General features: G+C 37.9%; 1 protein-coding gene and 1 pseudogene across 2 annotated transcripts; both read right to left on the reverse strand.

Moving 5' to 3' along the window:
* Positions 1–2349: 2349 nt before the first annotated feature.
* On the reverse strand, positions 2350–9112 carry LOC102791169 (cell adhesion molecule CEACAM1-like; annotated as a pseudogene). The gene is made up of 7 exons (XR_015719739.1): positions 8945–9112; positions 4474–4551; positions 4062–4386; positions 3245–3529; positions 2849–3097; positions 2653–2738; positions 2350–2519 (listed from the first exon to the last, which is right to left on the reverse strand). The product of XR_015719739.1 is annotated as a cell adhesion molecule CEACAM1-like (transcript).
* Positions 9113–13369: 4257 nt separating this feature from the next.
* On the reverse strand, positions 13370–21702 carry LOC102780671 (cell adhesion molecule CEACAM8-like). The gene is made up of 7 exons (XM_087847788.1): positions 21657–21702; positions 21036–21356; positions 20265–20543; positions 19728–19994; positions 15932–16204; positions 15522–15779; positions 13370–13479 (listed from the first exon to the last, which is right to left on the reverse strand). The coding sequence occupies exons 1-7, from the start codon at positions 21700–21702 to the stop codon at positions 13370–13372; spliced, it is 1554 nt and encodes a 517-aa protein (XP_087703914.1).
* Between the last annotated feature and the right edge of the window lie 1201 nt (positions 21703–22903).

Below are 22903 nucleotides of genomic sequence, written 5' to 3' on the forward strand. Positions count from 1 at the left end.
TTACACGGTGATCTTTAACTTTGTGATTTTCAGCTCCTGTGTAGTGAGCATGATGTCAGGTTACTCCTCTCTGCCTCCTTTCATGTTCTGCTCAACGGGGACCTCGTGTGGTCAAATCAGGGTGATCTCGGTTAGATTCTGAGCTATGCTGACTTTGTTTTATTGCCACATGAGAAAAATGCTGATAAAATGCTTGAACACATGTGCATTTAGCCAAATCCCAGTTTGAGCCTGTGGGAGCATTTTGAGGATGTAGGGCTCGAACTATTCCATTTTCTATTACATAAATGAAACATTTGCAGGTGTAGAAATGTCCGCGCTTTTGTTCCACTTTATTTGAAGGAAGTTAACATCAGTTTAACAATAAATATCAACTGCTAGATGTGGTAACATTGGTTGGTTTTTAAGAGCACATACATTTATGAATTTGCATGTGACAAAAATGTGGGGGGAGGGGGGAATTAAACACTTCTGTTTTTTCAGCACACAGAATAGATCTCTGTATTTAACCTTCATGTGGATTGTCCTAACTTTAAAGTTTAAAGGTTGACTTTGCATTGAAAAATGTGTCCATGGGCATATGAACATATTGCGTAAAACTACCTTGAGGACTATATTTTACTACAGAGACTGAAAGCAGCCTGACTGTTACTGCTGGTGACAAGGTTTTCAAAACTGTGGTTGAAGTGGTTGACATGTCTGCTGTTTGCTTGTGGTTTAATGGTTAGTACATGTCTGTGACTTCAACATCCTCACTTCTGACTGTCAACCTGCTTGACAAGGTTTAATTAATGATAAGAGAAAGAAAGATTAGAGAAAACACACACACGACATCTATTCCTGTGGTGACTCATGGACTCAGTGAGTCTATAAATGAGTTTCATGTGTGAGTTCAGACTCACTTTATTTATCTAACTCAGTTATTTACATGCTATTACCATCCGCATGTTGTTCTTCTCGATTCTGCCTGACTGACTATCTGCTCAACTCTAGTGTGGGGAGTGACATATTAAACTGAGCTCTAGGCTCAGACTGTTTTTTTTTTTGACTGCCACTTGTGATTACGGAAGTTATAAAGATCAGCTGAAATACTACCTCGTTTTCGTGTGGCTGCAGCATACTGACTGGCCCAACAATGCAAGCCTAGGTCCCAGCGTGGCTTTTAGCTTCTTTAAAACTTTAAATAAGATCCCGAATGATAACAGTAAGAAACAAAAAATTTAGCGCCTCATATCAGTGAGCTATCATTGGGCCTCCTGAAGAAAGCATCAGCTCAGCGAGGCGCATGTCGTTATCTCCACCAGAGTCGAAGGCTACATTAGTCTCAGATGAACAACTGGGTAATCAGGTCATGGATGCAAAGCTTTGTGAGTTTCAAGTTGTTTGAACTCAGCTTGCTTTGCACATGTGAATTAGAAATGTGCACAGCAAGGTGGAAATAACTGATGCAGGCACAGCTCTGCATCCTGAGCTGTACTCAAGTCAAAGCACACACAGTTGTTTCTTATCACAGACAGTGGTCACTGAAAACTCAGTGCTTTGATTTAGTTCAAATATGGACCCAAATGCAAAAAGTTGATATTAAACAAAGGAGAATAAATAAAAAATGCTAGTTACAGGAATACAATTAAATTAAAGTAAATTAAATAAAAAAAAAATCTTTAGAGGGCTGACTAGGGAAGTGGAGACTATTGGAAGAATGCACAGGTGCACTCAAGATAATCTCAGGGGGAAGCAAAACTTAAAATTAACCACAAGAGTCAACCAGCTGCTGAAGTAAAATGGGAAATAACTTATTAGACACCTACTAAACACAGAAAGAAGAAACTCACAGTAAAATGTGGCACAGAGATGATTGATTTGGCAGATGCAAAGCCAAAGGGGAATTCTGCCACAGACAGGAACTGAACCTGCAACTTTCTACTTCTTGAGCAAATTCTTTAACCACTAAAGCTCTCCACTAGACTGAGAATAAACGGAGAAACCAGAGACTCAATGATTTTAATAACGAATCCAACTTATAACGTATAAGATGCAAGAATAAAAAAAAAAGGGGAATAAACTTAAAGCGAACCTATACTCAACTAAAAACCAGTGGGTCCCTGATTACTGTAAACATAGTGGTGATGCATTCAAGAAAAAATGAAATCCACATCAGCACTTGTAATATTTGTGCTGCTGATCAGTTTCTCCCAAAATATTCTCGCAGGTCCCGAGTGAAGCCATCAAACACTGCGACCTTTGGTTTTCCACAGTCAGTGTTGGTTACAATAAAAAGCATTTATGACCTTATAATTCATTAAAGCAGTCAAAACTTTTATTGCATCCAATAGATTACACAACAAGTGTGAGATACAAATCAACACAAGTTAATGATTACTGATCTGTTTAAGCAATCCTATCGAGGAGTGATGAGTGGTAGCATCAAAGTATGCTTCAGCAATATAATGATTTATACAAAGTACTCTGTGGTTGATGTTTTAACTAAGCATCCAGAGTCACTTATCGGGGAAAAGAACCTGAAAGGAAAAACAAAACAGGCTAAATGAATTAAATTATAAAAACAGATTAAAGCAATGATACAAAAATACTTTGTGCCTTAACAATAAGGCAAACAAATAGAAATAATTTATCTCACTGGTCATATCTCACATGCTCTTTGTCTTATATTAGCCCTTTCAGAGTGAGTGCATAGATGACCAACCCTGAGGATGACCCACAGGGAGCAATGCAGGATGCTTTAGTGAGAAAAGAGAACAACTGCCATCACTACGTTGTAAAATATATGAAATGATGACAAAATAAAGGCTGTACTATTATTGAATTAGTTCATTCTTTGGTTTCTTACCCCTCAGATCCAGAACTGTGGAGCTTTCCATCATGGTCACTGTGTTTTTGGCAGTGCAGGTGTAATTTCCAGTGTTCTCTGCCCCTAACCTCTCTATGATATACAACGAGTTATTAACATGCGTCTCATTGCCATTAAACATCCAGCTGAAGTGTGCTGGTGGGACCGAGTCTGTGGTGCACTGCAGCGTTATACTGTGACCTTGAGGAGCAGCTGAGGGTCCGTTGATCAACACGTTGTATGGCCCAACTGCACAATTAAAATACAGTGTTAGGGACATTCAGACTATTACTGCTAATATAGCTGTCTTTAAAAAAAGTTTAAATTAAATTAATTTTAACTTGATTTATTCATATTTTCTTTAATAGAAACTGTGAATGCACGGTGAATACTCACAGCTGACAGTGAGATTATGGGTTGCAGTCATGGTGCTGACCGGGTTGCTGACTTTACACTGATAGGTGCCGCGGTCAGAAATGTGAACAGGCTGTATGGACGCTGTCTTGTTGTCCAAGGAAAAGCTGACACCGCCACTGGGATTAAGAGGCTGGCCATCTTTTATCCACTCTCTGGAGCTGATGGAGCCAGAGGCCTCACAGGTGAGGTTGGTGGAGCTTTCATCTTCTTATCAGGATGGCTGTGGGGCTGCGGATGGTGGCTCCAGACGATAAAAAGTGTCAACTTTGGGTGAAATGATGGAAAAAGAAGCAACACAGTTTGTGTGAAACATATATGTGTCACTTTAAGTAACATTTTGTGTGACAGTAACTTTAAAATGACATAAATCTATCAAACAGCTTCACCTTCATGATTTCATTGGGTCATAATTCATTAATTATGTTCCAATTTCAGATAGATTTTTAACTGTCTAACATTTAAAATGGTAGATATTTATTTTTCTGTTTGAATTTCTATTATTATTATTATTAAAGTGTACAAGTATGAATATCGTGGTGGTAGAGTGTAATTGAACTGCATCCTGTAAATCCAGTGCAATCTAACAACAACCCAAACTTTAATTTATATGTTAGTCCTTTGGGACCCTGTTTCACTCACTTTCCCTCTCAGTATAAGCACACACTCTGTTTTCCTTCTCATGTTTGTTTTATGAATGTGTTATCAAAAGGAGTTTTGCATATTTGACTATCATCAGGCATTTACTCATATAGTGCACATAAGGTTTGGTTCCCTATATAAATTTATAAAGACTAACCCACTATACACAGTCAGATTGGTCCTCCCCTGTTTTGGCAGCCCTGCATTTGGTGTGATGGTGATAGTGTACTCCCCGCTGTCCTCCAGTGCCAGGTTTCTGAGCTCCAGGGACCCTGTGGCTCGGTCTAATGAGATCCTGCCGGCATATCCAGGATCAGTGATGTTGACACTGGTGGAACTGATGATGTTCACCCCATTGAACCTCCAGCTTACTGAGAGGAATGGTTTCTCCGGAGGTCTGAGAGTGGTGGTGAACTTCACTGTGCCTGCTACAGCTCCACTCAGGGGTCCAGCGGGCAATATACCCTCACCTACACACATACCTGATTAACACAAAGAGAAATACAGAAGACTGAAAAGAAATCCCCATTCCTTTATTTCTGTCTACACATCATGTGAATTTAGCCTACCTGATAAAAGAAGCATAACAGCAGTCCATGGGATGGTCTTGTCCAATACTGACTTTTCTGACATTGTCTCTTTGCCTTCTGAAATCAAAAACAGAAAGAGTCTCAGGAGCTCTTGCTCTTTTATTAACCCACATCACAGGACCCTCTACAGCCCCCCACTCAGTAGGGAAAACCACTAAGATCCTTTGTGACGCTGTTGTGTTGTGTGTACATACATACAGAAATGGAATAAAAAAAAAAAAAAAAGGATTTAATCTGAACAGGAAAAAAAAACCCAGAAGAAAAACACGATCAAGCTTCTGACAGACCATATAAAATGTACCTTATTTAACTATAGATAGATAAATTAATTTTGCACAAGTTTTCTCCAAATGTTTTAGGCTTAGACAAAACAATATGGTAGGGGGCATATCCTGCCAGCATATTCAGGATCAGCTTCTGTACTAAAATAAAACAACTTTAAAATGTAATAACTGCATTCCCCTCCTAGTTCTTTTATTTCTTCTAAAGCAAAGTATTTGTGAATTATTTTTTAAACATATATAAAAATCTGAAGAAGGTTTATGAGTCATGATGCTGGTGGTGCCTTTTATGTTAACGGAGAGTTTTATGTGCCCCCCACTAAGTGGTTTAGGGTCTCTTTTGGGTGCAACTGCAGTGATCCATAGCATTCCTTGCAGAGGAGGATCAAAGAGGAGACACTCAGACTCCTTCAGACAGCCTTACAAACAAATCATTTCCTTTAGTGCTTTCAGAATGAATGATTTATTAAAAGAAAAAAAGATCTTATGTAATGTGTAAATATGTTTCTTTGTAATCGTCCATGCACGATGAAGTATTGCTCGACTTGTGTGGCTGTCCTAATCAATGTTCCCTCTAATTTTTTATGTGTCTGAGCGAACACACAAACTCCCTGAGCGATCCCTTGGACCACTGTGAGCGACATCAGACGTGTGCACTGTGGTCACGCCAGCATCGAATCCATCCAAGTTACATGGTTTATTAAGATAATCAAATTACAGAATTTACATTTATGTTACACTACTTTTAATTAACTGCTTTATCCCACTTACAATGAAAATGTAAAACAAAAATGTAGTCATTGACCTGTGTAGTATGTTAACACTATTGGAAGTAAAAATAACTTGAACTCCAATTTTAAAAACACAACTTTCTTTTTTTTTTTATAAAGCTCTGACTTGTATTATGAGTATGAGTCTGTGGTCTGGGAGAGACTCCTGTAACTCTCTGTCTGCAAAAAACAGTATATAATGACCAATGTTGGGCAATTAATTATATAGTTACTTCTTCAAAAAAGTAACTGAGTTTTGCAAACAACAAAGTTTTTTGCAGCTATTTTTTTTAATGCAGCCAAGGTGTTTTTTTAAAATAAACATTTCAAACTATTTACAGCACAATCAGCTGTTCTGCATCAAATTTGATGCCATACAAATTATTTGTGCCACTCCAAAAATAATTTCTGTCCACTATGAGATAAAGGAGAACAACAGCCTGATACCTGCAGGCCTGACAACAGGAGATGTATCACTCCTGTAACACCTGTAAAATTCAGCAGTTAGGGGTTAGAAATGACTGAAAGATTAATTGGTTCTGTTTTGAGTTTTGTTCAAAAAAGAATGACTTCATATAGGGAAAAATATATATAACATATGCAGGACACCTTAAACTAGTTTTTACATGTATTTATTTTATTTTGCTGATTTTCTGTGCGCGAAAACTGTGTTAGTAGTGCGCGATTGCTCACATGCTCAGCTTAGAGGGAACAGTGCTTAGGACTTAACCAAGGCTGTATCCCAATTCAGGGTCTGCAGCCGTAAAGTACGCAGCCTCAACGGTCCTCAAGGGCCGCATACTCAAACACTGTTAAGGCCGGAAGTGTGAGGCTTGTGAAATGGAACAGTCTAGCCTCCGTCGCGCTGCCCAGGTTGCCTAGCAACCATGATAGCTGGAAACGTGTGGTTGACAGAAATGAAGGAGAACATATTTTGTTCGTTTGTTTGTTTCTACATGAGCTTTGTGTGATTTAATAAGTATCTGAGGCTGAGACCACCGGACTGTAAAACATGATTGTTGGGCTTCATATCTGTACTGAACAATCATATAAGATTAGCTAGTAAATAACAAATAGTTAATGTTGTTCATGAGACTAAAGTCCGTGTAAATATGATATGGCCAATATTATAGTTATTATACTAATCATTATTAGTTATTACAGCAGTGAGTTTGAACTCTCAAATCAAATCACTTCTATTGTCACATCACATGTGCAGGTACACTGGTACAGCACATGTGAGTGAACTCTGTGTCAAATACTGAGCTTCAGTAAAGATACAAGTTGCAGCTATTTATATGTCCTATCACCTTAAATTTCCCCTTATAGACACTCAAGTATCTTTGACAGTGTATATATAGATGTATTATTTATAAGAGACAAATGTTGTTCCTTCAGTATGTTGGCATTATTAAATTTGGCTCAATGCTTACATATATGTGTAAAAAGCAAATGTACGAGCTGTGATAACTGTGTCTGATAGAATGAAGAGTAGACTGATATATTAAATATTCCTTTATTGGGTGAGAAAATCAGACCATGTCATAACTGCTTTAATTCATACAGAATAGATATCAGAGCCTTAAACAGGCTGACATCTGCTAAATGGGTCAAACTGGGCAGAAAGTATACAAACACATAACATCCTTAAAATATGATGTAACACTATAGATCAACTTACCTCAGAATATATAAAGCATATAAACAATTACAGCAATATGATGCAACAAACACAGCAGTGCTACTAATCCAAAATACTCAAAGCTTCATAGAACTGAAACAAACATTTATTTTTAGCTCCATTCTGCTGCTGATACATACTTTAGGTTTCTGAATATTAAACTTGTTGCTGCCTTTCATAGTGTGTAACTTGAAGACCTTGAGTACTTTCTCCCACACTGAAAACACTGGAATAATAAAATTATTTGAACATTACCTAATAAGACTGATTCAGGACAGACAATTAGTTATTCTAAACTTTTCTAGCAGTCCTTCACAAACAGGGAACAGTCTGTCTATTCTCTCCATCTGTCAGCTGCTGCTGGCTCTTCCTCCTCCTCTTCCTCACACACTGCTGAGTTTGTCCTGGTGGATCATCAGGGGTGCAAAGCCTCACAGATGATGTGCAGCAGTGGGTCCCTCAGTCTGTCCTCACTCTGGACACTTGCAGTTGTCACACATGGAAATCAAATGTGTGATAAGCTGCAGGATTCAAACACAAGTGTAACTTATAAATACATGTTCATACTTTTATTACACAATCAGAGAGAAAGAAAAAGAGAGAGAATGCAGGACAGATAGACAGGTGAGAGTCTCAGGTGTATACACTGCTACAAACAGGAGGATTTAGTGTTTGTGTTATTACGAGTGCTAAACAAGAAGAGTTCCCAGATGGTACAGTGGACACATGTGTGACTCCTATGATTAAAGCATCTTTCTTTCAGCTTAACGAGTGAACCGTCAGCTCGTTCAAACACACGTTAAAGTCCGTTTGGCTCGACACCACCGAACAGAGGCAGCAATATAACATAGCTAACATTAACAGTGCAGTGAATCCTGCTTGTGCCGTGATATTCAGGACTGCAAACCGAGCAGCATTCACTGACTTTCAGCTTGTTGTGTTTGTGGATATATGACTGACTGTAATTATCCACAAAATCATCACATTCTCTGTAAGATTAAGGTCGACTATTGTATTATTATATTTTAAAGGCTTTAAAAGCAAGTAAAAGCTGAACGTACAAACATCACTAATGTCACATAACTTTGCCGACATGTGGCCAACAGTAATGTTTTAATGTTCCTCATTATTAAACATTTGCACATAAATAAGTGACATAATATTCAGTACTTACTTTTCACAGTTTACTCTTCGGCTGCTCCGCTTCTGCCGTCTGCAGCAGAATTATCCACACCGACTGCCGCGCTATGAATTGTGGGATATATAGGACCACGAAGTCTACACTGCCACAGCCTTAAAATTCAGGGAAATGAAGGACGCATTTGAGGGCCGCATTTCGAGCAGCCTTTGAATTGGGACAGCCTTCGGCGCGCCACTGTGACGTAATCGGCCTTAAAATGCAGCATTTAAGGCTGCAGACCCTGAATTGGGATACAGCCCAAGACAGAACAAGAATCAGAACTAGATGATAGTAGCACTAAAAATCATTATAGACCTGCACTACACGTATTTTTTATCTCTACCAAAGTACACTATTTAGATTCAGAAAAGTTTATATAATTATTTAGATGTGGTGCAAACAAGCCTGCATAACTTAATAAATATATAACTTGAAAAATAACAAACCTAAAAAAAAACACTATGTACGAGATACATGAGGACCTATGATACGGTGATACTTTTGGTAAACAACCATTTGACTAACATGTGTGTCTCACCTGCTCTTGTTCCATCTCTGTTCTGTCCTCATTCTCCATCTCCCTCTCTGCTCCTCTCTCTCCCTCTTTGTGCTGACAATCATCAAATATACAGTTGAAACCAGATATTTACACACTCTTCAGATCAAAACACAAACACTTTTTTAATTGTAACATCAAATCAGACTAAATGTTTATTTTTTTAGATTGATAAATATAAAAAACATATTTGTTAACTTTAAGAGTAAAGAGAGAAACTATCTGTATTTCGTAATTGCAAATGGAACCAAATTGTATTCAAATTGAGCCACACTTATGGAGCTCCACAATTCTTGTCCTGGTGTTTTGGTTGACATCTCTTGATTGTCCCATGTCAAAGAACTAACCTATCAGAAGCTTCTTCAGCTCAGAATGGAATCGTCTGGAGTTTTCTTATTAATTAACAATAAACTTGTGATAAAAAAAATAGACAGCTCTGTCTCTCTTTATTCTCACATTTAACTAATTAAAAAGATATTTCAATATTTATTTATCCAAAACAAAACAAGTTTACTCTAAATTGATGTTGTACAGTAAAAAATATTCTTGTGTTTTCCATGAAGTGTATGTAAATATCTGGTTTCAGCTGTGAATATACTGCTGTGTATTGAAATTCCTCTTGTTTTGCATAGTGAACAACATACAAAGCATAATATATAAAATACTACCAGAGTTTTTTCTTTGAAAGAAGCCCCTTATGTCCATTCTTGTATATCAGTACATTACTGAAACCGAGGGTAACAACTGAAAATATGAAATAAACACACATGTAAGCTAAGACTCTCTAAAGAAACAGCATTGTTGTTGTTCGGCTTTTCATTTTGCCATTTGTTGATTCACTTGAAGAGCAAGTAACGTAATATGGGTCAAGTGATAAGTTTGATATCAATCTTTCGTGATACACCGTCATATTTACATTATTTGTACAGTACGAATGATTTTGGTACCTGGTCGAACTTCAGTTCTCCTCTGTCTGCCTAGCTCCGTTTCTCCAACAGCGCACTCGCAGGCAGCAGGTGCCCCGCCCGGCTTAGTGCTTGAGCTCGGATCATACCAATATTAGGGGGGATTTATGCACAGTCGTAAATCCCCACACTGTGCACTATGTGCTTCAAATATTGTGTGTAGTTTTTTGTTTTATACAGTTGTCAGCCAGGCATCTAACTATGAAAAAATGACACTCCACACTTTGGTGCTATATAAATAAAATTGAACAGAATTGAACAATGGAGGACTCAGCCAAATAGTTGCCTGAATCTATAAGTTGATTAAGGTTTCTACCCTTTCTCATTTTTGTGTGATTAAAAAGAAGGATAACATTTGGTCATAAAGCAATATGTTATGAACAGTTTTATTCCTGCATACAAGAGAGGACAGTCAGATGTTGGAGCACTGTGAAACACAATTAAAGTTACCACTCATAAACCACAAAAAACATGTAGCCCAACATCACCGGCTAATCTGCTATAGCATTTCATTTAACTATTTAGCCATTTAACAATTATATATATTCAGTGTTGGGAAGGTTACTTTTAAAATGTATTCCATTACAGATTACAGAATACATGCCCCAAAATGTATTCTGTAACGTATTCTGTTACGTTACTCAATGAGAGTAACGTATTCTGAATACTTTGGATTACTTAATATATTATCATCCTGTTTACAACTACATGAATGTACTATTGCTGTGATTTATTACTGTTACTGAAGGTCCGCGGCTCCGAACCGTAGTAAAGGGACCTCTGGCTAATACCATGGGTTCTGCGCCAGGCTCATAGCCGAAAACTAGCTTTACTTTGTTGTCTGGGTCAACTTTGCTAGCAAGAGACAGAGAGAGGCGTTGAAAGGCTGCTCCAACAGAACTTATTGTTTTTGGAGGAAAACACGAACACGGTGTACAGTCGAGTCTTAATAGCTTACTTACAACTGGGCTCGTCAGGCACTCTTCTTGGCTGCAGTGGTTATTATTATATTTACATGCTTCCAGCTCCCGTTTTTGCTCGATGACAGCTCATACTTTTCCTTTTTTCCCCTCCCTCGCTCACAGACACATAACGTGTATGGCAGTCCATTCTCCCTGCAGCACGAACTACACTGCCTATGATGCTACATTCTTTAGAGCTATACCGGTAGCATTCTGCCTATTAGCTTAGCACAACAACAACAAAAAAGCCTCTCTCACCCAGGAAACAGGCAGAGAGAGAGCGTCACCGTGTAACCATGGCAACCGTAAGCTGCCACCTGGAACAACAGAACGTAGCTGTCAAACAAAACCCAAACAGTCCTGACCCCCCACAATATAAAACAGGGAAGTACCGCTGTGTAATCCATTTATTTCAACAAAGTAACTGTATTCTAAATACCACCTTTTGAAAAGGTAACTGTAACGGAATACAGTTACGCATATTTTGTATTTTAAATACGTACATGTATTCCGTTACTCCCCAACACTGTATATATTACACAAGGTGGATTGTGTTAAATCAGCTTTGTCTCTTGAGGTTGAGACAAAGAATACTAAAAACATGATGCACTGCCTTCTGAGAAACTCCCAATAACTCCATCCTTTGCACACTGTAAGGTCTTATCAGTGGCTATAAAACCTTCAGCCCACTGTTTTTAAAAACAAATTTCTGTGCCTTTTATAATCCTACTGATCACCTTGTTTTATACATTTAAGAGGTTCAGTAAAAATTTGCTGCTTTTAAGAACGTCCACATTAGGCAATGTTACTGTTTTTGAAGAAGTTTCATCTTTTAAAAAAGATAAACTGACAAACAACAGAAGCATGATTTACATCATCAATATAAAATTTAGACAGACTAAAAACTGCAGCAGTCAATTCTGAACTTCTTGTGACCGCACTTTTACTGAGGGGTTTACAGTTTGCAGAAACTGCTGTAGAACCTCAGGGGCTATTAAATATTATGATCAGTGAAACACAGCTTTACCGCTTTCCTCAATGTCTTTACTCAACATCCTGCCCTCCACATGAGGGTAGCATGTTGCAGCTTATGAAATAAAAGTATCACATTCAGGTTTTATTTCATAACTGAGACCTTTTATAACATGAAGGTACAGCCATTCCCAAAGTCAAGAGTACTGAGGCCCACTTAAAAACCAGAAAATCCTGTGGGGTCCACCCATTGTTAAATCTTCGATCTAATTTAAAATACAAGAGAAAGAGCAATGTATTTTATTGAATGTTTTATTCAATACATACAAACAACACAGGCTCATGGCTAAAAATTGCATATGCAAAACAACTGGGACACAAAGAGAGTAACTTAATGTAGGAGTAATGTGTGAAATCACAAACTAACAAACTCCTGTTACCAGTTTTAATTGAAGCTTTTTAAAAAATTTCCCCTTTTAAATAAATTTACACAAATATCTACCTGTAAATACTATAATTTCAAGCAGAATTTCTGTTATCACAGCTATCATGGCTATCACGGTTATCACGCGGCACACCTGCAGTCCCAACAAAAGGCCTCGGTCCACACGTTGGACATCAGATTTTAACATTAACGTGCAAATTCATGTAATTATTGTACTACAATTGGTAACTGAAGAGTAAAAAGTTTATATAAACATATAGATATAGAGACCCAACTGTGATATGTTAGTTGTTTTAAAATAAAGTAGTGACTTGAATATTAGAAGATTTATTACAGAGAAAGTATTAATATTTATTTGAGATGAAGAGTAATAATCTATTAGGTAAAAAATCCTAACATATCTTGTTTAACATTATATGATATCAAGCCAATGAAAATTATAATGTTACTCCTCCTGCAGCAGGTGAAGACTTCTAAAAATGCATCATCTACAGAAATAGAAAAATATTCTTGTTAAGTAACAAAATAGTTCCTTCTTAAATAACATTGAGAATAAATGTCAAACTTACCTTTAAAAGTGAAGGTCATCACTGAGTTTATATTTTTTATTTTCTTGTAATGGAAATGTTCTCATACATATGTTCATCTTGTTCTAAGAAAACAAAGATTTGTAACAGTGCATGTAGATAGCCATTAAGACAATAATTTTGATTCTCTAATTTCTTTATTTTGCTACAGCAGATATGTAAGACGACTTTAGATTTCAAAAAGAAAAAAAAATAGCATACCTGTGTTTCGCTTCTGAGGATTTTTGTTGAATCTAAATATTTAAAATGAAGCATTATTAAAATGAACATAAACAAGAAGGGAAAAGAGTTCATTCTCCTTCGTGATTACTCTGAGACCAGCAGAAGATGAACATTAGCAAGTGACTGTTTGCAGAATATGAACCATTTGTTGAATTGTACCACTGAATTCTAGACATTTATCAAAAATTACAATAATTATGTATATTCAAAAAAGAAAAATGTTTTCCTGATGATTTTTCAAATAAATTCTGCACTTACCTTTTCTTATAAATGTAGCACCCTCCACCAACAGCTGCAGCGACGATGACACAACATGCGATTACTATTCCAGCGATGCAACCAGCAGCACATCCTGATGATTTCTCTGGAAAAGTATTAATAAAGATAATGAATAACTTTTTTTTAGATAAAAATAACTACTTTTTTTATTTGATTTTTATAATTTTAGAACTATCAGGGGACTTTTGATTGGTGCAATGCTCTTGTTGCATCGGAAGTACTTGTGTTTGGTAAAATGGTGGATGCACTATGTGTTTTCAGTTAACAATTTGCTGATGATCTCTAAAAGTTGATTCTGTTCATCTGGACGTAGCGTTTTGTTGGAGAAACATTTCGTCACTCATCCAAGTGACTTCTTCAGTCTCAGCTGACTGCAGGTTTCCCCAATCTTATAAACAGTACATTTGCATAATGACTGAAACCAGCACACTGAAGGAACAATGGGCTGGGAGGTCAGTTCCTTAATCTTAATTATGCAAATTCTCATGACCATTGATCAATAACCACTGACCAAAACCCACTGATCAAAGACCACTGATCAATGGCCATGAGTACCATTCACAGAGAGTTGGGGAATGGCTGCAATCACAGCATTGTAAGATGGCAAAAGATGTACCCTTTGGCCCCCTCCTTGATTCAGAGATGGTCTTTCCCTTTTCACATAAATGGCCTCCTTGACTCTGTGCTCAAACCAGCGTTCCTCCCTGTCCAAGATGTGTACATCCTCATCCTTGAAAGAGTGTTCACTGGCCTGTAGGTGTAAATAGACTGCAGAGTCCTGGCCTGACGAGGTAGCTCTTCTGTGTTGTGCCATCCGCTTCACCCGAGGTTGTTTGGTTGCCACGATGTATAAATCCTGGCAATCCTCCTGGCACTTAACAGCGTACACTATGTTACTCTGTATGTGTCAGGGGACCCGATCCTTGGGGTGGACCAATTTTTGGCGCAGCGTGTTTTGGGGTTTAAAAGCCACAGAGACCTGGTGTTTAGAAAAAATGAACCAATGGCTTGGTGGTGTTCCAGGGTAGGATAGCAAAGCCCTCTTTTCCACTTCTTCCATGTACAAATTGGCCATGATAGGTGAAACTGGGGAGCCCATGGCACACCCATGTTTCTGCCTGTAGAACTAACCCTTGTATGTGAAGTAGGTGGAATGAAGACACAGTTCCAAAAGCAAACACACTTGGTCGATGCTGAGAGTTGTCCTGTTGCTGTTGCTGTAATCTCTTACGGACTACCTCCAACGCTTCCGTGACTGGGATGCAAGTGAAGAGAGATGTAACGTCATACGAGACCATGGTTTCATCTGCCTCCATCATGACATCTCTCACCATCCATCCATTCACTTCCGCTTCTCCTTTTCAGGGTCGCGGGGGGCGCTGGAGCCTTTCCCAGCTGTCATAGGGCGAGAGGCGGGGTACACCCTGGACAGGTCGCCAGTCTGTCGCAGGGCCAACACACAGGGACAGACAACCATTTGCGCTCACATTCCCTCGCACATTCACACCTAATGGCAATTTGGATTTTCCAATCAACCTATCCCCACAAGCTGCATGTCTTTGGACGGTGGGAGGAAGCTGGATTACCCGGAGGGAACCCACACAAACACGGGGAGAACATGCAAACTCCACACAGAAAGACCCCGGCCTGATGGTGGAATTGAACTCAGGACCTTCTTGCTGTGCGGCAACAGTGCTAACCACCATGCCACCGTGCTGCCGACATCTCTCACCTTCTCAACAAAATCCAGGGTGTTCTGGATGTGGTGTTCAGAGCTGCCCACCAGCGGGTTGAGGATCGAAGCCAGAAACTTGGAGATGTTATAGGTGACATCTCTGAAGAAGTCACTTGGATGAGTGACGAAACGTTTCTCCCACAAAACGCTATTTCCAGATGAACAGAATCAACTTTTGGAGATTTACTTTCCTGGATGATTGAGAATGCATCAAGACGAAAATTTGCTGATGACTAATTAATGTCTTACTAAAGGATAGTTCGGCATTAGAAACAACTGTTATGTTATCTGAAGATAAACCTCCAAAATTTAGTTAATAGAAAACTACAGGAAACGCACCACCCTTTAAACTGTCAGTAGTACCATCTAAGAGTATAAACACATGCAGATACCTGTTACAATCAGTCCATGCACCGCTGATGATGATGTTCTCTCAGTTATATTATTCCATGCCTGACATGTGTAGTTGCCACTGTCAGATAATTCAACCTCTTCTTTAATGTACTCAGCTGAAAAGGTGAGTATTTCTGTCCCATTTAAGAACCAGGTGAATCTGGCAGATGGTGTGGATTCGGCAGAGCAGGTCAGTTTTAAGGCGCCTTTGATATTTATCTCATTTGGACCTTTTATTTGAACATTTTCTGGTCCATCTGAAAAACAGGTAAAAATAATAAATGTGTTCATTACTTTTAAATTTCTGCATTACTAGACTACATATCATATTAGTTGTACCAATCAAAGTTTGAAATTATTTTACTGTATGCATGAACAAGAAGTGTAGACTGACCAGGATGTTACTTACAATTAACAGTCATGATGTATTTATCTCCATGACTGCTGACAGGGTTGCTGATATTACAAAAATATTCTCCTTCATCTTTCCTCTTCACAGTGTCAAAGGTCAACACTCTGTTATTGTCAGAAAGGGTCATGTTGTCAGTCAGGGTCAGGTCGGAGCCATCCTTCATCCAGTTTCTTGTAAAGACTGAACCAGAGGCCTCACAGGTTAAACTGACAGAGGTTCCCTCAACTGTCAGGTTTGTTGATGGTTTGACAGAAGAACCTGATATTTTCTCTGTTTTCCAAAAATAAAATATTAACAAGGAAAAATTATAGACTGAGAACAAGAGCAAAGGTAGGTGATGCACTGAGGGCCACATTTATACACTGATGATCAGCAGAGATGAGAAGTGACAAAGTACTAATACTTTTTTGATGTATTTAAGTAGAATTTTCAGATATCTGTACTTGGCTTAAGTATTTATTTTTCTGATAACTTTTTACTTTTACATTTTGAAACAGATATCTGTACTTTATACTCCTTACATTTTAAAAATACAGGTTTAATGGTATCATCTGTAGTGTTTATACTCAGGAGTTAAAGTGGGCCAGAGGGAGTGCAGGTGTCCACAAGTTTTGTTTGCGGTATTTCAATTTCAACCTTTCTATCAGCTCAACAAAAATCAGCAAACACACAAACTGTTTATGTGAGATGAGAGGAAAGATTATATTTAAAGGTAAGGACTGCTCAGTGACACTTGATAAACTGTAAATTTAAAGCTTACATGTAATGTCATCATTTTAATCACATGTTGGATCTGTACATGATGTGTTTAACTTTGTGTTTTAGCAATGTGATAAATTCACACTAAAGCTTTGTGTTGGACTGAGACACAGTAACTGTGGCTCCTCATAGATTAGATTTAGGTCACATCAAGTGTAGCATATGAAGCGCCTTGAGGCGACTTTTGTTGTGATTTGGCACTATATAAATAAAATTGAATTGAATTGAATAGATGAATTGACATTTAAGATGATAATACTTATACACGGTGTGATTATTTTATACAGTGTGATTATTTTACATGTAGTTGTTTTTTTCCCTGTGTAATAATATTCAACATTGCTATCAATACATTTGTCAAAAAATGCCTGTCTGTGCAAAATGGGTTTAAAAACATAAACTGCTGTGGGATACTGTTTGTCCGTGATTTGAACCGGGGGAACAAATCGCAGGATCAGCCTGATGTTATTTGTATCCCGCTGTAACTTTACTGTATAAAGAGCTAACATCTCCAAAATGTCAGGAGTAGTTAGTCAAGAAGTGTTTGTGAACTAAAAATCAAGAATGTGGAATACTGTTTGTCCGTGATTTGAACAACCCAGCGCTGCTCCCGACTAAGAGAAAACCAATTATTGCAGGGGAGACCTACCTTGGCATTTGTGGAGGTGAAGCCAAAGGGAAGATATGCTTCACCATATTTTCTAGTCTATGGCTTAGAATGAAGTTGGTTTGGAAACATATTCAGCGATACTTCATCTCCTGCTTTGCGTTTGTGTGGGTGCCCTGTGCTAGCAGCGTCCAAGCGTTGTTTTTCCCCCCCTTTTCATACCGCACCCTAGGGGGCAGGCCCCACACTTTGGGATCTCTGGCCTAAGGGAAGCATGTATAATGTGAAAAGAATTGATCCTTGCACTGAACCCTGTGGAACTCCATAATTAACCTCAGCGTGTGAAGAAGACTCTCTATTTACATGAACAAATTAGAGTCTATTAGATAGATATGATACAAACCACTGCAGCGCAGTACCTGTAATACCTACAGCGTGCTCTAATCGCGCCGATAGAATATTATAGTCAACAGTATTGAACGTTGCACTGAGGTCTAGCAGGACAAGCACAGAGATGAGTCCACTGTCAGAGGCCATAAGATCATTTGTAACCTTCACTAAAGCTGTTTCTGTGCTGATGAGCTCTGAAACCTGACTGAAACTCTTCAAATAAGCCATTCCTCTGCAGATGATCAGTTAGCTGTTTGACAACTACTCTTTCAAGGATTTTTGGTATGAAAGGAAGGTTAGAAATTGGCCTATAATTAGCTAAGACAGCTGGGTCTAGAGGTTTAACTACAGCCAGCTTGAAGGCCTGTGGTACATCGCCAATTATTAGCGATAGGTTGATCATATTTAAGATTGAATAATTAATTAAGGGCAGGACTTCTTTGAGTAGTTTTGTAGGAATGGGGTCTAAAAGACACGTTGATGGTTTGGAGTAAGTAATTAGAGAATTGGAGAAAAAGAGTCTTAATGAATATCGATGGTACTAAAAGTAGCTGTAGATAATGTTACATCTGTCAGATGAAAATTTTATTTGTAAAGAAAATTCATGACGTCATTACTAGTTAACGTTAAAGGGATGGTTGGCTCAACAGTGCTCTGACTTTTTGTCAGCCTGGCTACAGTGCTGAACAGAAACCTGGGGTTGTTCTTTCTTTCTTCAATCAGTGATGAATAGTAAGATGTTCTGGCTTTGCGGAGGGCTTTCTTATAAAGCAACAAACTATTTCTCCAGGCTAAATGATGATCCTCTAAATTTGTGACACACCATTTCCTCTCCAGCTTACGAGTCATCTGCTTTAGGCTACGTGTTTGAGAATTATACCACGGAGTCAGGTACTTCTGATTAGAGACCTTAGTTTTCACTGGAGCTACAGTATCCAGAGTTGTACGTAGTGAGGAGGTAAAATTATTATTAACAAGATAATTGACCTCTGTTGGGGTAGCGTTCAGATAGCTGCTCTGCTCTGTGTTGGTACAGGGCATTGACGATGATAACAGTGGCTGGATTATATTCTTAAACTTAGTTACAGCGCTTTCAGAAAGACATCTACTTTGATAAAATCTACTCTCCACTGCTGCGTAATCAATTATTGTAAATGTAAATGTTATCAGGAAACGATTAGACAGGAGAGGGTTTTCAGGAAACACTGTTAAATGTTCAGTTTTTATTCCATATGTTAAAACAAGGTCTAGAGTGTGATTAAATTGGTGGGTGGGTTCTTTTACATTTTGAGAGAAGCCAATTGAGGCTAATAACAGATTAAATGCCATGTTGAGGCTGTCATTTCTAGCATCTACGTGGATGTTAAAATCACCCACAATAATTATTTTATCTGAGCTGAGAACTAAATCAGATAAAAAAGTCTGAGATATCAGAGAGAAACTCTGTGTAAGGCCCAGGTGGACGATAGATGATAATGAATAAGACTAGTTTTTTAGTTTTACAGCTATCACAGCAAAATCTCCAGTGTTCAATTAACACTAGAGAGTGTCTATATGTGTCCACTCCTCTGAGTGTTACATATAACACTCTTGAGTGTTAAATGAACACTTTTGACAGTGTTATATTTTTTAAAGTAACCTAGTCAGTTCTGAAGATTAACAACGACTAACACTGAGCAGCGCTGATTTTCTAACACTGGAATATTTCTAACATTTTGAGTTGCTTTTAAAAATATTATATATTATATTAACACTGTCAAAAGTGTTCATTTAACACTCAACAGTGTTATATTTAACACTCAGAGGAGTGGACACATATAGAAACTCTCTAGTGTTAATTTAACACTGGAAATTTTAGCATCAGGCTTTCAAATGAATTAAGTCTGTCTGGGTTTTTGGTTTATTGATAGGCTGGTAGGCACGTGCTCAGCAAACAGTAAGTATTGTTTTTTTCTTTCATTTTAAAGGTATTTTATGTATGTGTTGTAAATATTTTATCTACCAGAGATTATTTAATGACTAACAAATTACACTTACCCAGCACAGTGATGGCTGAAGGCTGAGATGTTTGAGATCTCAGAGTTTTGCTGTTAAAGGCCTGACAGCTATAGTTTCCACTCTGACTCATCTGAACATTCATCAGTCTGAGCTCTGATCCAGTATAAGGCAGCTGATCTCCATTCAGAAACCAGTTAAACTGGGCAGGAGGTCTGGATCCAACTGAGCAGGTGAGGCTGGTGTCTGACCCTACAGCAAAGTATCCTTGTGGTGGAGGTAAGATCAAATTTATATTTTCTGGACCATCTAAATGTAGAGGGGACATATAAAAATTAAGTTGGGTGGATGGAAAATGTAAAAGTATATTACATTCACTTTTTCTTGTGAAATCGTAAAAGTATTTCACACAACTACATTGCTTCACATCATGTCAACAGAAAAAAGATCTCATCTATCTTCTATTCAGCTTATCGGACATATCTAATATTCTGAAATCTAAAATGATGTCTAAACACTCTGATGCTTGTGTGCAGATGTTTTCAGATAAATTACTGAACATTTACTTTAGTAACTCACAGCTGATGGAGAGGTTTACTGGATCACTGGTACCAGTACTGACAGGATTGGACACACGACACCTAAATGGTCCCTGGTCAAAGCGGGTCACATTGATTATAGTCAGATTGGAGCCTCCATCAGTGAGCTGAACTCTGTCACTTGCTGTAACCTCAGAGCTGCCGTTCAACCAGAGGAAAGAGAGAGAGGATCCAGATGCAGAGCAGGACAGAGAGACAGAACCACTGAACTCAACCAAGTCTGTGCTGCTGGAAGTTACCAACACATTGGAGACTTTCTCTGTGAAAGAAAAATACAACACTACAAAATAAGCATTAAAATAATTACAAATCAATTCCAGCTGAACCATTTTAAGGAGGATATATTACATACCCAACCTGAAATGACAGAATAGCAATAATTGTAAGAAATACTGTACCAATCAAAACCTTGGAATATTTTTATTTGTATAAATGAATAAATCAACTTCCTTTAAGTGACTAATCTGAACAGAATAAATGAGACAATTGAGTTCTCAGCTTGTTCTTTGCTTTATGGGGATCAATATTACCTTCAAATAAACCATTCAGTTTCTTACAGCCACTTTTTAAAGGCTTTAATATCACAGTCTTAAGAATAAGACAAATTATTGCAAGAATGCATTATTGCAGTGAGTAGAGATGTAACATAAACGTACTAATCATTACAGGTATTTTTACATGTTCAATATATTGTAAACTTGTTTAAATATTGCAAAAACAGTTAAGCTGTTGAATTTCTACATCTGCTCACCGTATATCAACAGAGTAGTACGGCCATTCTGGATTTTTCCATCTTGTATAATAGTAACAGTGTATTCTCCAGTGTCATCCAGAGTGAGACTCCTGAGCTCCAAAGACGCAGTAGATGGGAAGAAGGTGATCCTGCCTTCATACTCAGGTCCAATAGTTTCTTCTGAGTTAATCATGACTAGTATAGTCTTAGATAAATTAACATTCCAGTTCACAGATTGAAACGGTTTCTCTGTTGGAGTCAGTGTTGTAGTGAACATCGCCCTTTCTCCTACAGCTGCATTCAGACCATCAGGCAACACACCAGCTCCTTCAGTGAAACCTGCGGGAGAAGAATAGAAAAGTGCTGTTGTTACTCAAACATATAAAACACTTGTGGAATATATAAAGATTAAGAGTTATTTTTTATTAAAGTCTAATGTCCGCTTTTCCAGATAATACTGCACATAATTCTGGTCGAGTTTCAGCAACTCGGTGAATAATCACGTGGTTATTAAAACTGTTAACCAGCTGTTGGTTTTGGTGACTTGTTGCTATTCTAAGCCCTTGGCGAACAACCGAAGGAAAATCTGACTTTTTGTAAAGAGACCACAAATTATACTGAACATCTTAATTTTGAGACTTGCAAATGTCACAAAAACAACAAGAGGCTGTAGTAACAAAGCCATTAATTAAATATCCGTGAAGTGTGCAGTTAGGAATGTTTAACTATCAAACTGACCAAAAATCTACTGGCTCAGTATGGTGAATGAAAGTCTAGTTAACAAGATGCAGTGTCAGTTTCATGCACCAGAAAACTTGCAAGATGCCTCCCTCAAGTGGTGCAACTGTGTTAGTGCAAGATGTAAAACTTAAAATTTTGCTATAAAGACGTCCAGATGTCAGGTCACATATATAAAAAATCTCAAAAAGTTAAATTAATCTTTAGAAAATAAAGCAAGCCTGAAAAGGTCACGTTATTTTCATTAGAAAAAGAAAAAAAAGAAAAAAGAAGCACACACGGCAGGTTAATTCAAGAAACAAAACTGACACTGACAGATTCACGTACAACATAATCTAGAAAAAGGTAGCCAACAGGGGAGCCAACAGAAGCAACCTGATCAAAGGCTTCCCATATTTCTCCTGTCTCCTCTGTCCTACATCTGAAATCAGTCTTGAGAAAGGTGTCCGAAGTGCTGCATCCGGAGGAGAAAGGAGACAAGAACTATAGGGTTTAATTGGAATAGCTTTAAACTGAAATTCAGAAGGAAGCACTCAACTTTCTTTTAAATGTCTTTTGTTTCCAATCTTCTCTCTCTATATTCATGAAGAACAAATCCGAGAAGTAAAAAGAGTTAAAATCGCATGATGAACAATTAACGATCAATGAACGACACAAAGGACGAGGAGAACTACGGATTACTAGAGAAGCCCTGAGAGAATTATAAGGGTTATGGCACTGCTCTCCTACTCTCATTTAAAATGCTTTTACAAACCTGCTTCTTCTCTGATTCATGTTATCTGAGCAGGAAATTTTATTTCTGTTTATAATATTAAGGTCACATTGTGGTTAAACATGAACTAGAAGTATTCAACAGATGTCTCATAAAGTGAAAAACAAACAAACAATAAACAAAGTAAAACTTTAAAGTCAGTGTGAGCAGACAGTTTTTTTCTGCCACATCAAGCAGTGAGAGCTCACCTGAGATGGACCCAAAAATGAAGAAGTATATCACAAGTACATCAGAAAATGTTTCCATTTCTAAAGCAGTCTTTCACTCTTTGCCTTTTCCTTTGCTAATACCGGTACATGAATGTTCATTCAGTATATGGTGTCATAAGGAAGTAATGTTGTTATTCTGAAAGGTTAAACTTCATGAACTTGTTAAT

This window comes from Neolamprologus brichardi, chromosome 11, assembly GCF_056152115.1.
Source record: "Neolamprologus brichardi isolate AB-2024 chromosome 11, ASM5615211v1, whole genome shotgun sequence".
Lineage (NCBI taxonomy): Eukaryota > Metazoa > Chordata > Actinopteri > Cichliformes > Cichlidae > Neolamprologus > Neolamprologus brichardi.

Bases quoted from the DNA above. Each gene is read 5' to 3' on its own strand.
- LOC102780671 (XM_087847788.1), bottom strand. From the start codon at position 21,702: ATGGCTTTGTTACTACAGCCTCTTGTTGTTTTTGTGACATTTGCAA. The intron at 21,357-21,656 runs GTCTCAAAATTA...CTTCTCCCGCAG, and splicing joins TGTTTTTGTGACATTTGCAA to GTTTCACTGAAGGAGCTGGT. The intron at 16,205-19,727 runs GTAAGTGTAATT...TTTGGAAAACAG, and splicing joins TTCAGCCATCACTGTGCTGG to AGAAAATATCAGGTTCTTCT.